Source organism: Acinonyx jubatus, chromosome A3 (genome assembly GCF_027475565.1).
Source record: "Acinonyx jubatus isolate Ajub_Pintada_27869175 chromosome A3, VMU_Ajub_asm_v1.0, whole genome shotgun sequence".
Taxonomy (NCBI): Eukaryota; Metazoa; Chordata; class Mammalia; order Carnivora; family Felidae; genus Acinonyx; species Acinonyx jubatus.
The window spans coordinates 130755073-130773936 of NC_069388.1; the positions used below are offsets into that span (position 1 = coordinate 130755073).

Below are 18864 nucleotides of genomic sequence, written 5' to 3' on the forward strand. Positions count from 1 at the left end.
GGGAAAGGAGACCAACAATTTTCATCCCCGCGGAGACCTCTGCTCCAGCAAAAGGGAAACATTGGTCATTTTAGGGGCCTTACAAAGACAGCATATGCAGGAAGGCTGAAGGTATCCGGGCATTCAGGCAGGCCACACAAAGCACTGCTAGGTACAGACGCCTACTTTCTAACTACAGCTTTGTGTGATCTCCTTTTACCCAAATGGTACGGAGCTTACGCACAAGTAATGGGAAAAAAAGAAAACAGTGACTGGCCTACACAGTGGCCATGCTATCCAAGACCTTGGATAATATGCTCCTACCCCACGTGATCCAAATGAACCGGTGAGTCGGCAAGCAGCAACTCCAGAAGATGAAATCATGTGTTGTCCCAAACCACACTCAACGTTGCAACTCTGAAGAAAAGTTGTACATCGGCACACATGTACACAGCAAACGGTTTCTAATCTTTGTACACCCACTGATTAACAAGATATCTTTGTAGGGGCGCCTGAGCAGCTGAGTCATTTAAGCATCCAACTCTTGATTTTGGCTCAGGTCACGATCTCACAGTTTGTGAGATTGAGCCCCTTCACGCTTAGCTTAGAGCCTGCTTAAAATTCTCTCTCTCTCCCTCTGCCCCTCTCCCCTGCTCACGCTCTCTCAAAAAAGAAAGAAAGAAAGAAAGAAAGAAAGAAAGAAAGAAAGAAAGAAAGAAAGAAAGAAAGAGAAAGAAGAAAAGAAAGAAAGGAAGAATAAAGAAAGAAAGGAAAACCTGCCCATCAAAGGAAATAATCCACAAAACTAAAAATTTAGCAACCTATGGAATGGGAGAAGATATTTGCAAATGACACCTCTGATAAAGGGCTAGTATCCAAAATCTATAAAGAACTTCTCAAACTCAACATCCCCCAAGTAAATCATCCACTTAAGAAATGGGCAGAAGACATGAAGATATTTTTCCAAAGAAGACATACACATGGCTAACAGACACATGACAAAATGCTCGATATCACACATCATTAGAGATATACAAATCAAACCCACAATGAGATACCACCTCACACCCGTCAGAATGCCTGAAGTTAACAATTCAGGAAACAACAGAAGTTGGCAAGGATGCGGAGGAAGGGGAACCCTCTTACACTGTTGGTGGGAACGCAAACTGGTGCAGCCACTCTGGAAAACGGTGTGGAGGTTCCTCAGAAAGTTAAAGACAGAACTATCCTATGACCCAGCAATTGCACTAGTAGGTATTCACCCACAGGATACAGAAATACAGATTTAAAGGGGCACATGCACCCCGATATTTATAACAGCATTATCAACAGCCAAACTATGGAATGAGTTCAAATGTCCATCGACTGATGAATGGAAAATGTAGCAGGTGCGTGCGCACGCGTGCGCGCACACACACACACACACACACACACACACACACAGACACTGGAATATCACTCAGCCATCAAAAAGAATGAAATCTGTCGGGGCGCCTGGGTGGCTCAGTCGGTTGAGTGTCTGACTTCGGCCCAGGTCATGATCTCACGGTCTGTGGGTTTGAGCCCCGCGTCGGGCTCAGTGCTGACGGCTCAGAGCCTGGAGCCTGCTTCCGATCCTGTGTCTCCCTCTCTCTCTGCCCCTCCCCCACTCTCACTTTGTCTCACTCTCTCAAAAACAAATAAATGTAAAAAAAAAATTTTTCAAAAAGAATGAAATCCTGCCATTTCCAACGACATGGATAGAACTAGAGTGTATTATGCTAAGCAAAGTAAATCGTGGAATTTAGGAAACAAAACAGATGAACATAGGGGAAGGGAAGGAAAAAGAAAAGAAAAGAAAAACAGAGAGGGACAAGGTGCCTTGGTGGCTCAGCTGGTTAAGCATCCAGCCCTTGATTTCAGCTCAGGTCACAATCTCATGACTGGTGGGACAGAGTCCCACGTTGGGCTCCGCACTGACAGCATGGAGCCTGCTTCAGATTCTCTCTCTCTCTCTCTCTCTCTCTCTGCCCTTCCCCTGCTCACTTTCTCTCTCTCAAAATAAGTAAGTAAACTTAAAAGAGAGAGAGGCAAACCATAAGAGGCTCCTAACCATAGAGAACAAACTGAGGGCTGCTGGAGAGAAGAGGGTTGGGGGATGAGCTAGATGGGTGATGGGCGTTAAGGAGGCCACTTGCTGTGATGAGCAGAATCACTAAATTCTACTCCTGAGACCAATACTACACTAGATGTTAACTAACTTGAGTTTCATTTTTTTTTTCAAGTAGACTTCACACCCAGTGCAGAGCCCAATGTGGGGCTTGAACTCATGACTGTGAGATCAAGACCTGAGGTGAGATCCAGTCGGACACTTAACCGACTGGGCCACCCAGGTGCCTCTGACTTGAATTTAAATAAAATCTTGGAAAGAAAAAACAAAACAAAAACAAAACAAAACAAACCCAAATTCGTTTAAGATCATGAATCGATACAGTTCCTTCTCTGAGAAACTGCTTGTATTTTTGCCATCTGACACGGAAAACTCCAGTTCATTCTAACTCATGCTGACATGGTCTAATACAGATATTCTAAGGGTGATCCATGGACCAGGATAAGTCCACAAACTGTACGGTCCCAGAATGATACATCAGAAACAGAGTAAGCGCTTGGGAAACAACTAGAATAGTTTTAAGTCTGTTGAATCAAATAATAAAAAAATGGGGCTTATAGTTTGTAGGCTTTGGACACCTCTTTAGGTTTTCTTTTGCCTGATAAAAGGAATGCAGTATGAAGGAAAGAAATGTGCCTTGGGGTCAGAAATCCCGGCTCCACACTTGATGTGACTCGTCATTTGTAAAACGGAGCATACATGGAAGTCCTGTGGGGGGCAGACTAACAGCTTCTCAAAGATGTAAACACCCAAATCCTCAGAACCTATGAATATGTCAGCTTGCACAGCAAAGGAGACATTAGGTTGCTAATCAGCTGACGCTGAGAGAAGGGTGAGTGTCCGAGATGGTCTGTGTCAGCCCAATATAATCACAGGGTCCTTAAAAACAGAAGAACCAGACAAGGAGATGCAACGACGGAAGCAGTGTCAGAGGGATGTGATGTGAGTCTCCCGGCTTCGAAGGGGGAAGGGACCACCAGCCAAGGAATGCGGGTGCCTCTAGAAGACAGAAAGACAAGGAAACAGATTCTCCCGTAGAGACTCCAGAAAGAGATACAACCTTCTAACAGCTCGATTTGTGCCTGGCGAGATCTGTGTCCGACTTCTGGCCTATAGAACCGTGAAATCACCAATGTGTGCTGGGGGCGCCTGGGTGGCTCAGCTGGTTAAGTGTCCGACTCTTGGCGCCCACAACTCTGGGATCATGTCCTGAGCCAAATCAAGAGTCGGACGCTCAACTGACCGAGCCACCCAGGGGCCCGCCTTTTAAGAATCTTAACAATAAAGAGGGTCGGTTGGTTGGTTTACAGGCTAAAAAGAGGGGATGGCAAAGAATGCGGCCCATGATTTTCTGAGAGGGAAAAGTTACAGCCGTCTTCAGTCTTAGTTCAACGGAGCGCTCACTTCTCTATGGCCAACACGCAGGTCCCGAGCAGAGCGCGGTCTGCAATCTTCAACGCCCAGCGGGCCTCCCCGCGGCTCCCTGGATCTCATCCAGCCCAGCCCGCGGCTCCGCACCTGACAAAAGTGATCGTTTCCTCTCCAGAGAAAAGAAATGATGCCGAGATCATTTGGGCCTATACTTTCTCTTTTTGCCTCCTTGCTGCTGTGCAGAAGAACCTGAATCTCACTTTCTCCTGCTTCAGCCCGCTGGCCGGCGACTTACCAAAGGGCCGGGAGTGGGGGTGAGCCAGTTAAAGAACAGCCCTTTCCGGTTATCCGCACGGAGTCCACAGACACCAAGTTCAAGAACTCCAGCACGGCAGCCGCTGTCTATAAGTCTAGTAAGCTGGGCGCCGCCTACGACCGAGCTCATGGCTCCTACGCGCACCGCCTGACTCTACCGACACGCCCAACGAAACGTACTCACTGGACCTTCTAGTGTTTCAGTTAAAATGAGATTTTTTTTTTTCCCTCCCCGATATAATGTGTCTTTGCATGGCTACCACAATACTTTCTCATTTAAAATAGGCTACTTAGTATTGTTAGCAATACGTTTACGTCAGCCTTAAATATTACGAGGACCTTGGTCATCTTCTGGGAGAAAGAGTAAAACTCACACGCTTCATTCTAAGGGTCCCTACCCAATCTGACAATCTTACCTTGTCACAGAAGACTTTTATCTGGCAGTACGCCCGGTGCACAGGCTTGTTGCTACGGTTGTTATAACTATAGGTGTCAATTTGGATGTTAAGAGGCAACCCCTTCACGCCTTTCTGAGAAGAGAAATCTGTGCTTAAGCAGTTGACAGAGATGAAAACCTGCAGAGGGAAAAAACGGCATTGTAAGTAACGGGCACCAACAGTCAACCTTAGCAGAGCTTGTAAAAATACTAACATCACTGAAATCACTTAAATATGTTCTAAATGAGAGCTCAGCTGCTCACTTAAAAGAAACTTTTTAAAATAAAGGGTCTATTTCAAAGCTACTTTTGGTCAGAGGAATGGCAGACCTTAAGGGAAAAAAACAGACAGCAGCTTTGCTTAGCATCATACTGTGGAAGAGGCTGGACGTCTTTCTTGATGTCATTTTTAAATATGACCAATAGCCCACGTTCTCTAGGCAGCTGGTCTGGAGCTCAGTACCAACTGAGAACCTGCCCGTGTCGTGTCTACACCACCTCTGATGGCCTGTAGTTCCCTATGCATGTCCTAATATTTGGGAATTTATGAGATCAGTGAATCACACTATTAAAGCGGCACTGGAGGTTGTTGCTTAGGAGAGACTCAAGTGAATCTTGGTACACCGAAAGAACATGCTCCATTTCCCTCTTTTTGTGTGTGATACGGGTTTTAACCTCTCATACGCGGTCACGATGCATTCGAGCTCCCTTTCAACCATCCAGTTTTAGAATTTGTATCTGGTGCGTGAGCACCACACAGTGGATATTACTGGAATTACAGTTTTAAAAATCGGCGCCTTTCAAAGACCCGAGACCCTTAGGCTGGACTCCTTCCAGTCCAGGGGCCAACAACTCCCAGCCCTAACACCACAAACAGATCTACCACAACAGCGCAGGGTGCCACTGGCTGAACCGAGACCCGGACAGGGAGAAGTTTAAGCCAGAAGAGTGGGGGGGGGGGGGGTGCTCTGAGAATGCAGATAAAAGAGAAGGGGGTGGGAAGGGTAAGGAGAAAAAGATTGTAACTGTAATGATGAAGATCTCACCGCTCTCTAGAAGGTTTGCAAATGCCGAAACAGGAGTTTTATTCTTGTTCTAGTCTATACGTTATTTTCAAGAAGGAAAAGACCAAAACGCCCGAAAAAGACTGAGAACTTGTCCACATTAACAGACTGAAAAGTCGTCTCTCATTGTGTCCCTCAGACCAGGCTATTTACCGTCCCCAAAACACACCTCGAACGTCCATTCCTGCCTCACATCTCTGTCCTTCTCCCTCCTCCTCCTGTGTCCCTCTGTCCCAGTCCGAGCCACCTCCACAGCTCCTCCCTGTGTCTCCCTCCACCTCTGCAGGCACGTGGGCTCCGGTGACACCTCCAGAGACGGCCGCCACTCACCCCCCACCCGTGTCGTGAAGCCCACAGCGGTGAGCACCTAACGCTTCCAGACCTGCACGGGGCACTCACTTTATACACACGCTCTCATTTCACAACCCTGAGCGACAGTTAATCCTTCTTTTCCAGGTGAGGCTCAGAGAGTTTTTTTTTTTTTTTTTTTAAACTGTCCCCAGGGTAGAAAGCAAAGGGCTGGAATTCATATCCGGGGCTCCCCCCTTTACACCTTGTGACCTCGCTTTCCCAAGTCAACTTTGTACCCGAATCACTTGGCTTTTCTTCACTACCTGGAACGGTCTGCCATTTTTACACGCAGCGCCAAGACGCAGCAGGCAAGCCCCTTGCTCTCTACACGGCAGCTTCCTCGATACGTAGGAGCACAGTGCCCGGCCTAGGGTTGCCTTTCCTAGCCTGCTACCATTTTACTTCCCACTTAACTCATTTTCAGTAAATAAACAAAATGCTTTCATTTTGAAAAACACTGCAATCTAGATATACGGGCCAAAAGCGGTACATAGGAACTTCAAATCCATTACGGAAACCTTGTGCTTTGACTTGGTCTCTTTTCCTGTACTGCTGACCCTTGGACAACGCAGGGGTTAGGGGTACCAACTGCCCCCGACTACCAACAGTTGAAAATCCACGTGCAACTTCTGACTCCCCCCAGACTTAACTACATAAGAGCCTACTGTTGACCAGAAGCCTTCCCAATAACATAGTCAATTAACGCATATTTTGTCTATGTACTCATATGCTAGAGCCTTACAGTACCTTTCTCTTAATTTTTTCAGTTATTTCTAGGCTATGCAGTTCATCTGCAAGTTTTTTCAAATTGTTGCAAATTAAAAAAAAAAAAACGTTTCCCATATATTTATCGGAAAAAACTGACATGTAAGTGGGCCCGTGCAGTTCAAATCTGTGTCATTGTTCAATGGCCAATTGTATGCTGTTAAAAAACACTTCACGTACGATGTATAAATCTGAGTTAAGGAGACAGACTATGGAAAGACAAAATAGGAAGGCAGACAAAAAGACAGACAGAAAGACAGTAGTCCCTGTGAACATCTGAGCCCATCAGGCAACCGAATCGCCGTTATTTTTTCATTTTATAACCAAATGGAAAATCTAAATTTCTCTGTCATACGAGGCCACATGGCTCCATTTATGACTCAAAAACAGCAGCCTGGGAAAGTTACACTTAACCCTCAACAATTCCAGGAAGGCTCTGACCCAAAGTGATATTCCATTTACAAGAGGATTTCACAGTAATCCAACCTAAAACCTAACCTCCCCTTGCTTCCCAGTGTCAAGTTTCTATTCGAAGCAAAACTAAGCAGGAACCAAATCCTAGGATCAGCTTGAACACGGAGCCTTCAGAGGGACATTACCCTTTTACTGAGGATTACTGGCAACTGCTCTCTTATGCACATTCTTCTATGTTGAAAATCAGTTCTTTCCAAACTTGGCGGTATTTCTAAACGCAACAAAGAAAAGCTCACAGCATTCCTAACTCAACGTTAAAAACCACCACCTCGTCTACAGAAATACGTAAACACGGCCGTAAACAGCGAACAAGATGGGCAGCGTAAGCATTCCAGGCCAGGGACATGAGGTACGAGAAGGACGAAGGGCCGAAGACCTTCAAGAAACGGGGGCGGTGCTCCTTGAAGCCTCTTGTTTCACGGCAAGAACCGGCAGGGCAGTCCCGGGTCCACGCTGCCACCACTGAAGGGGACGCATCTGCTATGTGTAAGCCTCGACTGAAAACTGGCAAGAGTGCAAAGATGTCTTGTGTGTGTGCTCTAGCAAGGGATAACGTGGTCAACGGGAAGGGAAAGCCTTTGGTCTGAAAACGAAAACACTGGAGTTTCAGCTCCAACGCTGATTAGTGCCGTGACCATGGGCGAGGTCCTTACCTGTCAAATGCAGGTTGTATTAGATGACGTTTGGATCACTTTTTTTTCCTTTTAAAGTTTATTTATTTTGAAAGAGAGAGAGAGAGAGAAAGAGAGCAGGGGAGGGGCAGAGAGGGAGGGAGAGAGGAGAATCCCAAGCAGGCACGGCGCGGTCAGCACAGAGCTGGAGGCAGGGCTCCAACTCCTGAACGGCGAGGTCAGGACCCGAGCGCAAATCGAGTCGGACGCTTAACCGACTGAGCCACCCAGGTGCCCCGTGTCTAGATCAGTTCTCTTGAGTCCTAGGATTACACTTACGTTAAAAGATTGTGAATGCTTTTTTCTCTACTATGTATTTATTAGGGACAGTAATTTTGTGTAATACATTTATCAATTTTTTTTACCAATCATGTAATTTTAAAAGTACCGTGTAAAGTTGCCACTTCGAGTAATTATATGAACTACTTGTACGGAATTAAGAATCTTATAAAGCGGAGGTTCATAAAGCATGGCGCCAGGAACATCAGCACTGCCTGGGAACTTGGATGCTTCAGGTCCCTGACTCAATCAGAATCACCCGGAGGACGTCAGCCCTTCCTGGAGACAGTAAAGCCACATCTAGAGGTTGTGCTGTCATTGGCCTGGGGTGGGTTCCAGACACAAGGCCTTCTTCAGGTGCTCCCCAAGTAATTCCAGCAATCAGTCAGGATAAAAGCCACGGCCGTCAGGTGATTAATCTTCTGTATACTTACTGCTTTGATCCACCAAAGGCCTCCTCTGACTCCAAAACTGAGGTGATTAAAACAAGCCCCAACATATGGTTTCCTTTCTTTGAAGAGTTCAGATATTCCTACATGTATTTATAGTATCCCCTCAAGCTTTCTTTTTGATTGAATTTTTTTTTTTTTACAGAGGTATAACCCTATCGAATAATAATATTCATTCAACCAATGGAAGGATAAAGATTAAAGCATCTGCTCAAACTTACTATTCAGTAAGGTCATACAAATCGTCAGAAACCCACAGTTCATGAAATAGTGACCAGACAAAAAACCTATTAAAACTCTGTCAAATTTGGGGTGCCTGGCTGGCTCAGTGGGTTAAGTGTCTGACTCTTGATTTCGGCTCAGGTCATGATCTCATGGTTGGTGCGTTCGAGCCCCACGTCTGGCTGGGTGCTGACAGCGTGGAGCCCGCTTGGGATTCTCTCTCTCTCTCGAGACCCACCTCCTCTGTGTGCCCCTCCCTGACTCGCGCTCTCACTCTCTCTCTCTCTCTCTCTCAAAATAAAGAAATACAGTTAAAAAAATATTTCAAACAATACTTCTGTTTATTCCTCACGTGACGTGAGATTTTCGCAGGGGCTGATGTGTGCGGGTGAACCGTGCGTTCGGGTGACCTGTGGGTCACCCCCACCGAGCTGCCAAGCCCTGGAGACAGAGACAATGCTGGGCCAGCCCTGTTTCTTGGTGCCTGGTGAGCAGCACATGTTTTTAACCAAAGAAGGACGATGCAGAGGGAGCAGTGAATAAATGGGGCTAAGGCGGCATACAACGCAGCCACATAAGACAGCTGTCGCCTGTCGGTGTAAACCAGGAGGCGGCTGGATTTTGTGTGTCAAAGGGCCCAACGGTGTTTCGGCCTTCGTGGATGCAACCCGGCAACCCCTCAGTAACAAGGCAGAGCAGCCACAGGTGGATGTCGTGGTGCTGTTTTCAATAAAACTTTATTTACATAAACAGCAGCTGGCTGGCCAGGGTTTGCAGAGAGCTGCAGTTTGCTGAGCCCTGATCTAAATAAACCATTCTCTAAGGTGCTCGAACACTAATTGACCATTATATCACATCACAGCGTAGTTAGGAGCGAGGAAGGATTAGTTCCCTTTTTGTAATTCAGTATTTCCACTTTCTATACAAGTGACTTCCTAAGAAGGAGCTCCCGCTGACGTCTCACTCTTCCCATGAACCACACATTTTATCAGTACAACCCACACCCACAGAAGGGACTAGGGTAATTTTAAGGGAGAAGTTGTTTCTAGGGAATCTTATTTAGGAAGGTGACAAATCTTTAATCAGCAGCACCCAAAGCAGGTCGGAGGCCAAGTGTAGAAACGAAAGGCAGAGCTCGCGTCCAGGTCCGGGGGGAGGGGGGGCAACAAGGTGGCTACAGTCTGCTCCTTGCAGCGCTAACACCGGGATGGGTTCTACCTAATGGGCGACACCCCGAATAAGCAGGACAACAGGCCAAGTCACCCAAATCTGGATAAAACGAATGTTCAGGCCATTGTCACTGTGCAGAGAAAAATACTTCCTAAGACGTGATCACAGAAAAGCTGCCAATATCTTCCCCAGAGGGTGGGAAAGAGGTTCAAAGAAAGAGAATTATTACAGGTTCACCTCCTCCATGGAATACATGCATGTGATAACCTCTTCTCTGTTCACACTTCCTTGTCACTGATTTTGAGGAAAAGTCTGATTTTATTCAAACAAATGAAACATAAATCTTTGAAGACGAGCATCCAGTGCTCCCAACCAAAATCGCTAGGAGAGAGAGGAAAAAAAACAACCAACCACAGAATAAACTGCTAAACAAGTTGAAGATGCTCTGCAAGATTCCTTTTCAAACGTCCAGCCCGTTTTTCTAATGTAGTTCCTCATTCTTGGCTGAGAATTCCCGCACTTAAAACTTTTCAGAAGATTAAATTTTGTTTTCAAACCTCAGCTGAAAATTGATTGAAATTGATTGAAAATTGATTGAAAAGACTGATATTATCAAAGGCTTAACTTGTACTGATTTTTTAATTCCAAATGCTTGCAAGTGCAGAACCAACAAGAAATCAGATCTTGAACTAATTTCTGATGCTTTTTCCAGGAAGCTTGTGGCAGCCGCGCACTATTGTTCCCAGAGCTGGGGGCCGCTGTCCCCGCTGTTACTTCTCAAAAGGGAAGAAGGGAGGGGGACAGAGACACTCGGACATAGTAAGCTCAAAACACAGGCTGCCCTCAGAGGTTCATTTCCCAGCCAGTGAAGCGAGGGCAACAGAGAACATATTTTATAAACCCCCAACTCACTTTGGGGGCTTCATTAACACAATAAACCAAGGCACAATGCTGGTAAAACATGCTGACCGTCCCGTCTGAAGAGAGCACTCAGATCTGTGAGCTTTCACAAGTGAATGTGTGGGGAGAAACTACAGAAATATAATTTCACAGAAAGTGTTAACAAAGCACTTGAAATTTATCAGTCCAAAGTTACAAAAATTGTAAGTATTGAATCAGAAGCCAAATAATGAAACTGGCCGACTTAAGTACACTATATTAGGATATTTTTCATGAACAAAAAGCCTGTTCGTTTTAAAAAATTTACCACAACTCTAATACTCATTCTCTATTATTATTCGTGTACAAGAACCTGACATCAAAATAATATAGTCTTAATTTTTTTCCCCACTAAGAGATTTGGGTAGGGGCGCCTGGATGGCTCAGATAGTTGAGCGTCCCACTCTGGCTCAAGCCATGATCTCAGTTCGTGGGTTCGAGCCCCACGTCAGACTCTGTGCTGACAGCTCGGAGCCTGGAGCCTGCTTTGGATTCTGTGTCTCCCCCTCTCTGTCTCTGCCCCTCCCCCACTCATACTCTGTCTCTCCCTCTCTCAAAAATAAATAAACATTAAAAAAAATTTTTTTAAATGAGGTCTGGGTAGAATTTTGCATATTTTTATAACATTGCTGCTAGAATGGTGAAAATGATTTTCTTTTAATTTTATAATTTAGTTTATTCAATGAGTGGAACAAAAAAGTAAACCTTTAGATTTGCTAAGACATGAACCACCCTCATAACAGCTGGGATAAAGTTTTCTTTTTAAGAGGTCTGATTTTTATTACTTTTTAAAACAAATTTTTAAAATATTTGTTTTGGAGAGAGAGACAGAGCACGAGCAGGGGAGGGGCACAGAGAGAAAGGGAGACACAGAATCTGGAACAGGCTCCAGGCTCCGGGCTGTCAGCAGAGCCTGATGCGGGGCTCGAACCCATGAACCGTGAGATCACGACCCGAGCCGAAGTCGGACACTTAACCGACTGAGCCACCCAGGCGCCCCCAAGAGATCTGATTTTTAAACTAAAACAATGTAACACAGTGTTAGGCTCATTACATGAGGGGTCACGGGAACTCGTCCATGTAACATCACCTCGATGGCCCAGAAAGTGAAAGAGGCTAGATAAATTATCATCACCGTCAGTGGTTCACTTCCCTCTGACGGAAGGGACCCAAATAATCAAGGCCGTCCAAAATCTAGCTCCCAACTCCCACCCCAGCTCATACCTCATTCTCTACTGACATCGCCCATGGATAAAGACCAAGGTCGATCGACAGAACTGCTCCAAGAAGCATTCCCTAATGACCCAAATAGAATGACAGCCGTTTCACTACTTAGCAAGTTGTACTTAAGAAGCTCGCCTCCTCTCCCCCGAGACCAGACTCGGAGCTTCGGTCTGGGGCAAAGAGCCACATCTCTATACCCTCGTCACCTAGGCCAGAGAGAGGAACAAACAGGGCTGCTGAACGTGCCACCTCTCTACGTAACACTTCGGGGACTCTGCCACACTGTAAATGTAAGTGCTCTAAGGCCCTCGATGGCAGAGGTTGTTCCACGGTTTTCCAATGTTTTCCGGCGTTTGGGGCGCCTGCGGGGCTCAGTCGGTTGAGCAGGGACTCTTGGTTTCGGCCCAGATCATAGCCTCACAGTTCGTGAGTTTGAGCCCCGTGTTTGGCTCTGCATTGGCAGCACAGGGCCTGCTTGGGATGGATTCTCTGTCTCTCTCTCTCTGCCCGACCCCTGCTCACCGCCCCTCTCCCTCTCCCTCCCTCCCTCCCTCCCTCTCTCTCTCTCTCAAAAATAAACAAACTTTTAAAATGTTTTCCAGTGTTTAGTACATTTTTTGTATTTCTCCCAATGCCTCTTACACATCGGTACTGAATTAAAGGCTGGTAATGACAGAAAAACCACGGGTCTGCAAATAGCTACACAGGACCTCTAAATCGTAATTTAGCAACTGTCAAATCCTCACAGAACTTAAAATACACACAATACTGCCCCTCAAAAACAAAATACTCAATAAAAAAGAGCTGATCTCAATTTACACAAACTAACCCTTCTTTCTCCCAACCCCAAGTAGAGAGCCCTCTGGACAATAAAATGGCTACCAATCAGGTGACCAAATGAAACAAGAGACTGCTTCGGTGACATTAGGCGATCGCCGAGCACAGTTATCACTACGAATCTTACTCATTTCTTACTAAAAACTTTTCTATAGCTCACCACTGGCTACATAATAGCAACTACATTCCTCAGCATTCAAGATGCTATGGGTGATGCTGATGGACCTTTCCAGTCACGTTTTCTACTGCCTACTGCGCTATTTCTCCAATGTCAATAATAGATGTATCCTTTTTTTCCCCCAAATGTTTGACTTCTTTTGGAGAGAGCGTAAGTGGGGGAAGGGCAAAGAGAGAGAGACAGACAGAGGAGCTGAAGCAGGTTCTGTGCTGATAGTAGAGAGCTCGACGTGGGGCTTGAACTCATGAACCGTGAGATCGTGACCTGGGCCGAAGTCGGACACTCGACCGACCGACTGAGCCACCCAGGAGCCCCTACATGTATCCTTTTTAAAAGAGAAAAAAAAGTTCCCTAACCCGTAAACAAATATCCAGATCCTCGTTTGAGAAATACTGCTCTATCCAAACAGCTGCAAAATGCTTGATCACAGGGCACCCCGAGAGCTCATCTGGTCTTCATCTGGACCAAACCTGACACCCAAGCACAAACACTGGCACGGACACTTCCTGGCGGCAGGTATGTACTCTGTGATTTTCAACATACTTATGATTTTAAAAAATCTTACATGATCTTCTATGATTTTAAAGAAGCCTACAGTATTAGAAATCTCAAAGAAACTGAGCATTGGCCAGTACACTTGGCCAACAGACCCTAAGGTTTTGAGACACATTCATCTACAGGGTGTAGTCCCGGGCCTTGCTGGGGCGTGTCAGGGCCTTCGGGATCTGGCCCCCACGCCCCTCACCCCCCACCCCCACCCGCTGCAGACCTCAGGCAAGGTCCAGTGGAAATACTGAATTACAAAAAGGGAACTAATCCTTCCTCGCTCCTAACTGCGCTGTGATGTGATATAACGGTCAATTAGTGTTCGAGCACCTTAGAGAATGGTTTATTTAGATCAGGGCTCAGCAAACCGCAGCTCTCTGCAAACCCTGGCCAGCCAGCTGCTGTTTATGTAAATAAAGTTTTATTGAAAACAGCACCACGACATCCACCTGTGGCTGCTCTGCCTTGTCACTGAGGGGGTGCCGGGTTGCATCCACGAAGGCCGAAACACCGTTGGGCCCTTTGACACACAAAATCCAGCTGGTTCTGCACCCCTACCTCCCAAGGCCGTCGGCCATCCCCGGCTCTGAACGCCTGGCCAGTTCCTACTATCCTTTCGTGGGTGGTAGTGTCCCCAACGGTCTCCTCTGACCCCCCCCACCCCCCATTCTGAGGGACGCTCTAGGCTTTCTGTGTTCTTCTGTCGATGGACTCATGGGTGGCGATCTCCCCCACTAAATTTTGAGTTTTCTGAGAGCTGGACCAGATCTGACTCATCTTTACGTTCCCAGAACATCCTGGCAGCACTTGGCCGATAAGAACCACACGTTCACTAAACAAATGACCCCAGCCTCCTCAACTCCAGCCAAATTGAACCACGTGCTGCTAGGATAGTTGAGCTGTATCTATTGCCTTCTTACAACGTACCAGACTCTGGTCCTCAAAATAACACAGGAAATTGGTACTATTCTGACCCCATTTCACAGATAAGGAAATGGAGGCTTAGAGGTTAGAAACACGTTGCCCAAGTTCACAGGTTATTTATGTTCATAACTCTCCTCCAAGATGACCTGAACACCTAGGTCATCTTGGCGGACAGCAGATTTTTACCCATTCTGGACGTAAAATAAATATTTGTTGAGCGGATAATTAAATCGACTATACACATACCCTCAATTAATTCGGGAAAGATTACGATATTTCGAGGCTCACTGACATATATCTACATCTATATCTATAGAGAGAGAGCCGGAAAGAGAGAGAGAGAGAGAGAGAGAGAGAGAGAGAGAGAGAGAGAGAGAGAGAGAAGTTCTAGGGTCGAGATGAAGCCGCATAATGAGCCATGAGGTGATTTTCTATTGCATCTATCCACTCTTGTACTTGATAACTTTATCTACGGTGACCAGCTTTCCATTATGGAAAGTGCAGGTATCTAACAATTTTGCTTCTGATAAACAAATCTGTGACCCTTCACCCGCAGCTGCATGCTATACTGATGGGTGTGGTACGGTCTACATTTTCTTCGATTCAAGTGTCATAGAAGACAAGTCCCAAATGCCGTTTTCTATACTACACAATGTCTGGGCCTCGATATGTCAAAGCACCTCTGTAGGCTAAACCATTCTAGCTGCCTCTTTTCCACTGAAATTCGCAACAGCTAATCCGTGCGGGGGAAAAGACAATAAGGAAAAAGAAAAAAAGCCCAATCAAATAGACTGCAAAAATATTCTGCAGGTGCAAGCTCTCAAAGAGTCACATCAAGAGCACTCCCCTTAGCGGAAAGTACTCTTTTGCCCTAGAAATCGTCAGAGTTTTTCTAACCTCACTTATGACCTGTGTCATTACATAGACGGTGTAATCTCTTTTGACGACAGGCTTTATGCTTCAATCATTTCTTTATTTCCTCACAGTTCTTGCACAGAAAAGTATAAGAATTTGCTGAACGAATGAATGTATAGTTAACAAAGACAACCCTCTGCAACATGTTTCAGAAGCCAGTTCTTCCACACCGTAGCAAGAGATTAATTACCTTGCACAGACTTCCTAGAAGGAAATAAACTGGTCGATAATAACTGAAGTTAAAAAAAATCCTGGGGCACTTGGGTGACTCAGTTGGTTAAGCGTCTGACTCTTGATTTCGGCTCAGGTCATGATCTCGCGGTTCAAGAGACAGAGCCCTGAAAACAGAGTCCTCTGACAGCGCCAAGCCTCCTTGGGATTCCTTCTCTCTCTTTCTCTCTCTCTCTTCCCCTCTCCCACTTGTTCACGCGTGCACAGACTCTTTCCCTCTCAAAAGAAAGAAAGAACACATTACGAAAAAAATCCTTCAAGTCAGAATGGTGCTTTGCTCTTGCAAACAAGATTACACACAGCAGACTTTTTGGAAAAGTATCAGCATATGGATAACCTGACTACCTATGTCAATATTTTATACCGTCAGTTACGACGCACAGTTCGAGTGCGTGTCAACGGTCTGGTAATCGTAAGCAAGAAAAGAAAAAAGAAAAGTCGGTTAATTTACCTATGGAAGACACATCAAAAAACTGATAACTGAAAAATGTTTTCTACTTCAAAAATGTACTTATAGATCTGTCATATACCCTAAAAACATCTACCTTTAGCGTGAGCCTTACACGCTTCAGAGTCTGGCCACTCAATGCCATTTAACTCAAGAGAGACAGCGTTCGGTTGCGGCCGAGGCTCAGGCTCTGAAGACAGATAATAAAAGGCACGCGGGAGAGAGAGGGCAGAGACGAGGCCGGGACCAAACCCCGCGCTCTTGAAAGCACACCGGTACAACGATGCACAGAAAGCTGAACAAGAATCTAATGGGAAAACTGTCCAGGGAAGAAAAAAAACAGGGAAAAAGTGACCCCCAAGTGGCTGTGAGCACAGGTTGTTTTTGGATCACGAGGCGTGAAATTAAAGGTCCCTGTATTTTAAATCAAAGGGAAGTCTCCGTGCCAACTTCCTACTGACTTCATATTAAGTCACGAGATTTAGTTGGTGAAGTGGTCCCCTCAGAGACAGCCACGGCCACCCTGGATACAGTTCCAGTTGCCTCTGGGAGTTTTTATCACTTTAACCCAGTCTAGTATTAAAATTCAACTTAGTCAAGTATGGATATAATGTTTGTAATTTTATTCCTAGACCGTAACTGATCTACTAAATTGAAAGTAGAAAACTCAGGACAAATTTTAGTTTTACTCTCTTCCACATCAGTCAAGGTAGCCACTCGAAAACATACCTAAAAGCAACTCTTCTTAGTCAGAAATCTCTACTGACATATGAAATTACAACGTGAGGTCAAAAGCGAAGTTTATTCCCGGTGCTCTTGGCTGGCTCAAGTCAGAAGAGCATGTGTGTGACTCTTCATCTTGGGGTTGTGAGTTTGAGCCCCATGCTGAGTGTAGAGATCACTTAAATAAAAACTTAAAAAAAAAAAAAAAGTTTTTTTTTTTAAAAACCTGTTTTTCCTTTTAAACATTTTTATTCATTTTTTTTAGAGACACAGAGAGACAAGGTGTGAGTGGGGAGACACAGAATCAGAAGCAGGCTCCAGGCTCCGAGCTGTCAGCCCAGAGCCCGATGTGGGGCTCAAACCCATGAACCGTGGGATCGTGACCTGAGCCGAAGTTGAATGCTCACACGACTGAGACACCCAGGTGCCCCATAAAAACAAAGTTTATTCTCACCCTAAATCCAACAACACTGATTCATGAAAATAAAATCACCATTTTCCCAGTAGGTTGGTAGGAAGTTCTGTCAACTGAAGCCAATGGGAGTGGGAAACAGTGTAAACTAAGAAATCAAGATCCAGGGCGCCTGGGTGGCTCAGTCGGTTGAGCATCCGACTTCGGCTCAGGTCCTGATCTCACGGTCCGTGGGTTCGAGCCCCGCGTCGGGCTCTGTGCCGACAGCTCAGAGCCTGGAGCCTGCTTCGGATTCTGTGTCTCCCTCTCTCTCTCTGACCCTCCCCCGTTCATGCTCTGTCTCTCTCTGTCTCAAAAAAAAAAAAATAAATAAATGTTAAAAAAAATTAGAAAAAAAAAAACAGAAATCAAGATCCAATTCGTGGCTAAAGTCTGCGTCGACGCGAACATTTACTGAGCCCTGCAGAGCAGACACTGAATCCAGATCAGTATTCTTTTGCCCAACCAAAACCAAACAAACAAAACCAAACAAGCCCTGACTGTCTTACTTCTGCCTTGTAGCTCCTCGACTTACTCCGTGTGCCCGCCTGATTAATGAAGCCCCAGCAGGTATCAAAGGCTGAGTCATAAACTCAGAAGTAGAATCCAGTTCCGCTACTGACTCATCGGATCGGCCTCGGAGAGTCCGACCTCCCCACTACTCTGATGATACGAGGTGGTTAAGAAATCCTACTACATGGAACTAAAAGCTTCCAAGTGTGCAATTAGTGTTTGTGTTGTTTCTCAGACTACTGAACGACCATCAAGAGATAAGAAAAAGAATTGGAGGGCTGAGGGCGGGGAGGAGAGGGATCTGGGAAGAACGAGGCACGAACCTGAAACCTTCTCGCCTCTACGTGGGGTGTTTCCGTGATGAAAAAACGAGGCCCCAGCAGTCATCACCCTTTCGGTGGCCTCAGTGCTGCCTTCCCACACCACCCATATGGCAGCTTCTGTTTCTGCAGACAGCAGAGAGAGCCAGGGAGAAAGTCACAAAGACAAGGAGAAAAGGAAGGGACAGAGACGGAGAAACAGAGGCAGAGAAAACAGAGAAGGAGATGGGAAGAGAGACACATAGAGACGTTCCAGAGGCACCCACGTATTAACCTCCCTCTGTTATATCCTTTAAGCAGGACCTGGTGAACTTAAGGACACTTGGCAGGTACAGTGTTTTGGCACCTGTTGTCCCAAACAAGTAGGACGTTCGTTGTGAAATGTGCAGAACTGGATGCAGGTGTGACACAGGCAAACACAGACCACATTCCGGCATCTCCAGGTTCAGAACAGGGCAGGTAAGCATATGGGTCATGAGGGCAGACTCGGCAGGCAAGCAGACTTCCAATCAAAATCCTGATTATATTTTCCATTTTAAAAGAAGCTAAAGAAAAAGTGCCCAAGTGAGTAACGAATGTAGACAGCTCACTGAGATTTACTAAAGGATCTGAGTCTCGCGTAGAGATCTGCCGTATGAAAGAAACCCGAAGTCCGGGGCCCCCTGCTGCCTTGGAATCCGTTCCAGGTAAATTCGGTTACTACTACGAATGTCAGGCCAGAGTCGAAGCTCTCTGATTTAGTTACGAGTAGCAAAACTGGTGGAAATGACAGATTTCTAAAACCACTTTAGATGGAATTTCCAGGAAGGATGTAGAAAAGGAGGGCTGAGGTGACAAGCTGTCAAAGAAGAAAAGTTCTGTAGAGGAGCTCAGTGTTTCTTGACAGCGGTAGGGTGGTGGAAGGGGCAAAATTGGACAAA

The 18864-nt window shown here is 45.8% G+C and overlaps 1 protein-coding gene across 5 annotated transcripts in view; it reads right to left on the reverse strand.

Moving 5' to 3' along the window:
- GRHL1 (grainyhead like transcription factor 1) overlaps positions 1–18864 on the reverse strand; it is a 56972-nt gene that overhangs the window by 16517 nt on the left and 21591 nt on the right. For all 5 annotated transcript variants that reach the window (XM_053201256.1, XM_027077866.2, XM_027077865.2 and 2 more), the window contains one exon: positions 4231–4389. In XM_053201256.1, coding sequence (XP_053057231.1) covers positions 4231–4389 — 159 coding nt within the window. The remainder of the gene's footprint in view (positions 1–4230; positions 4390–18864) is intronic.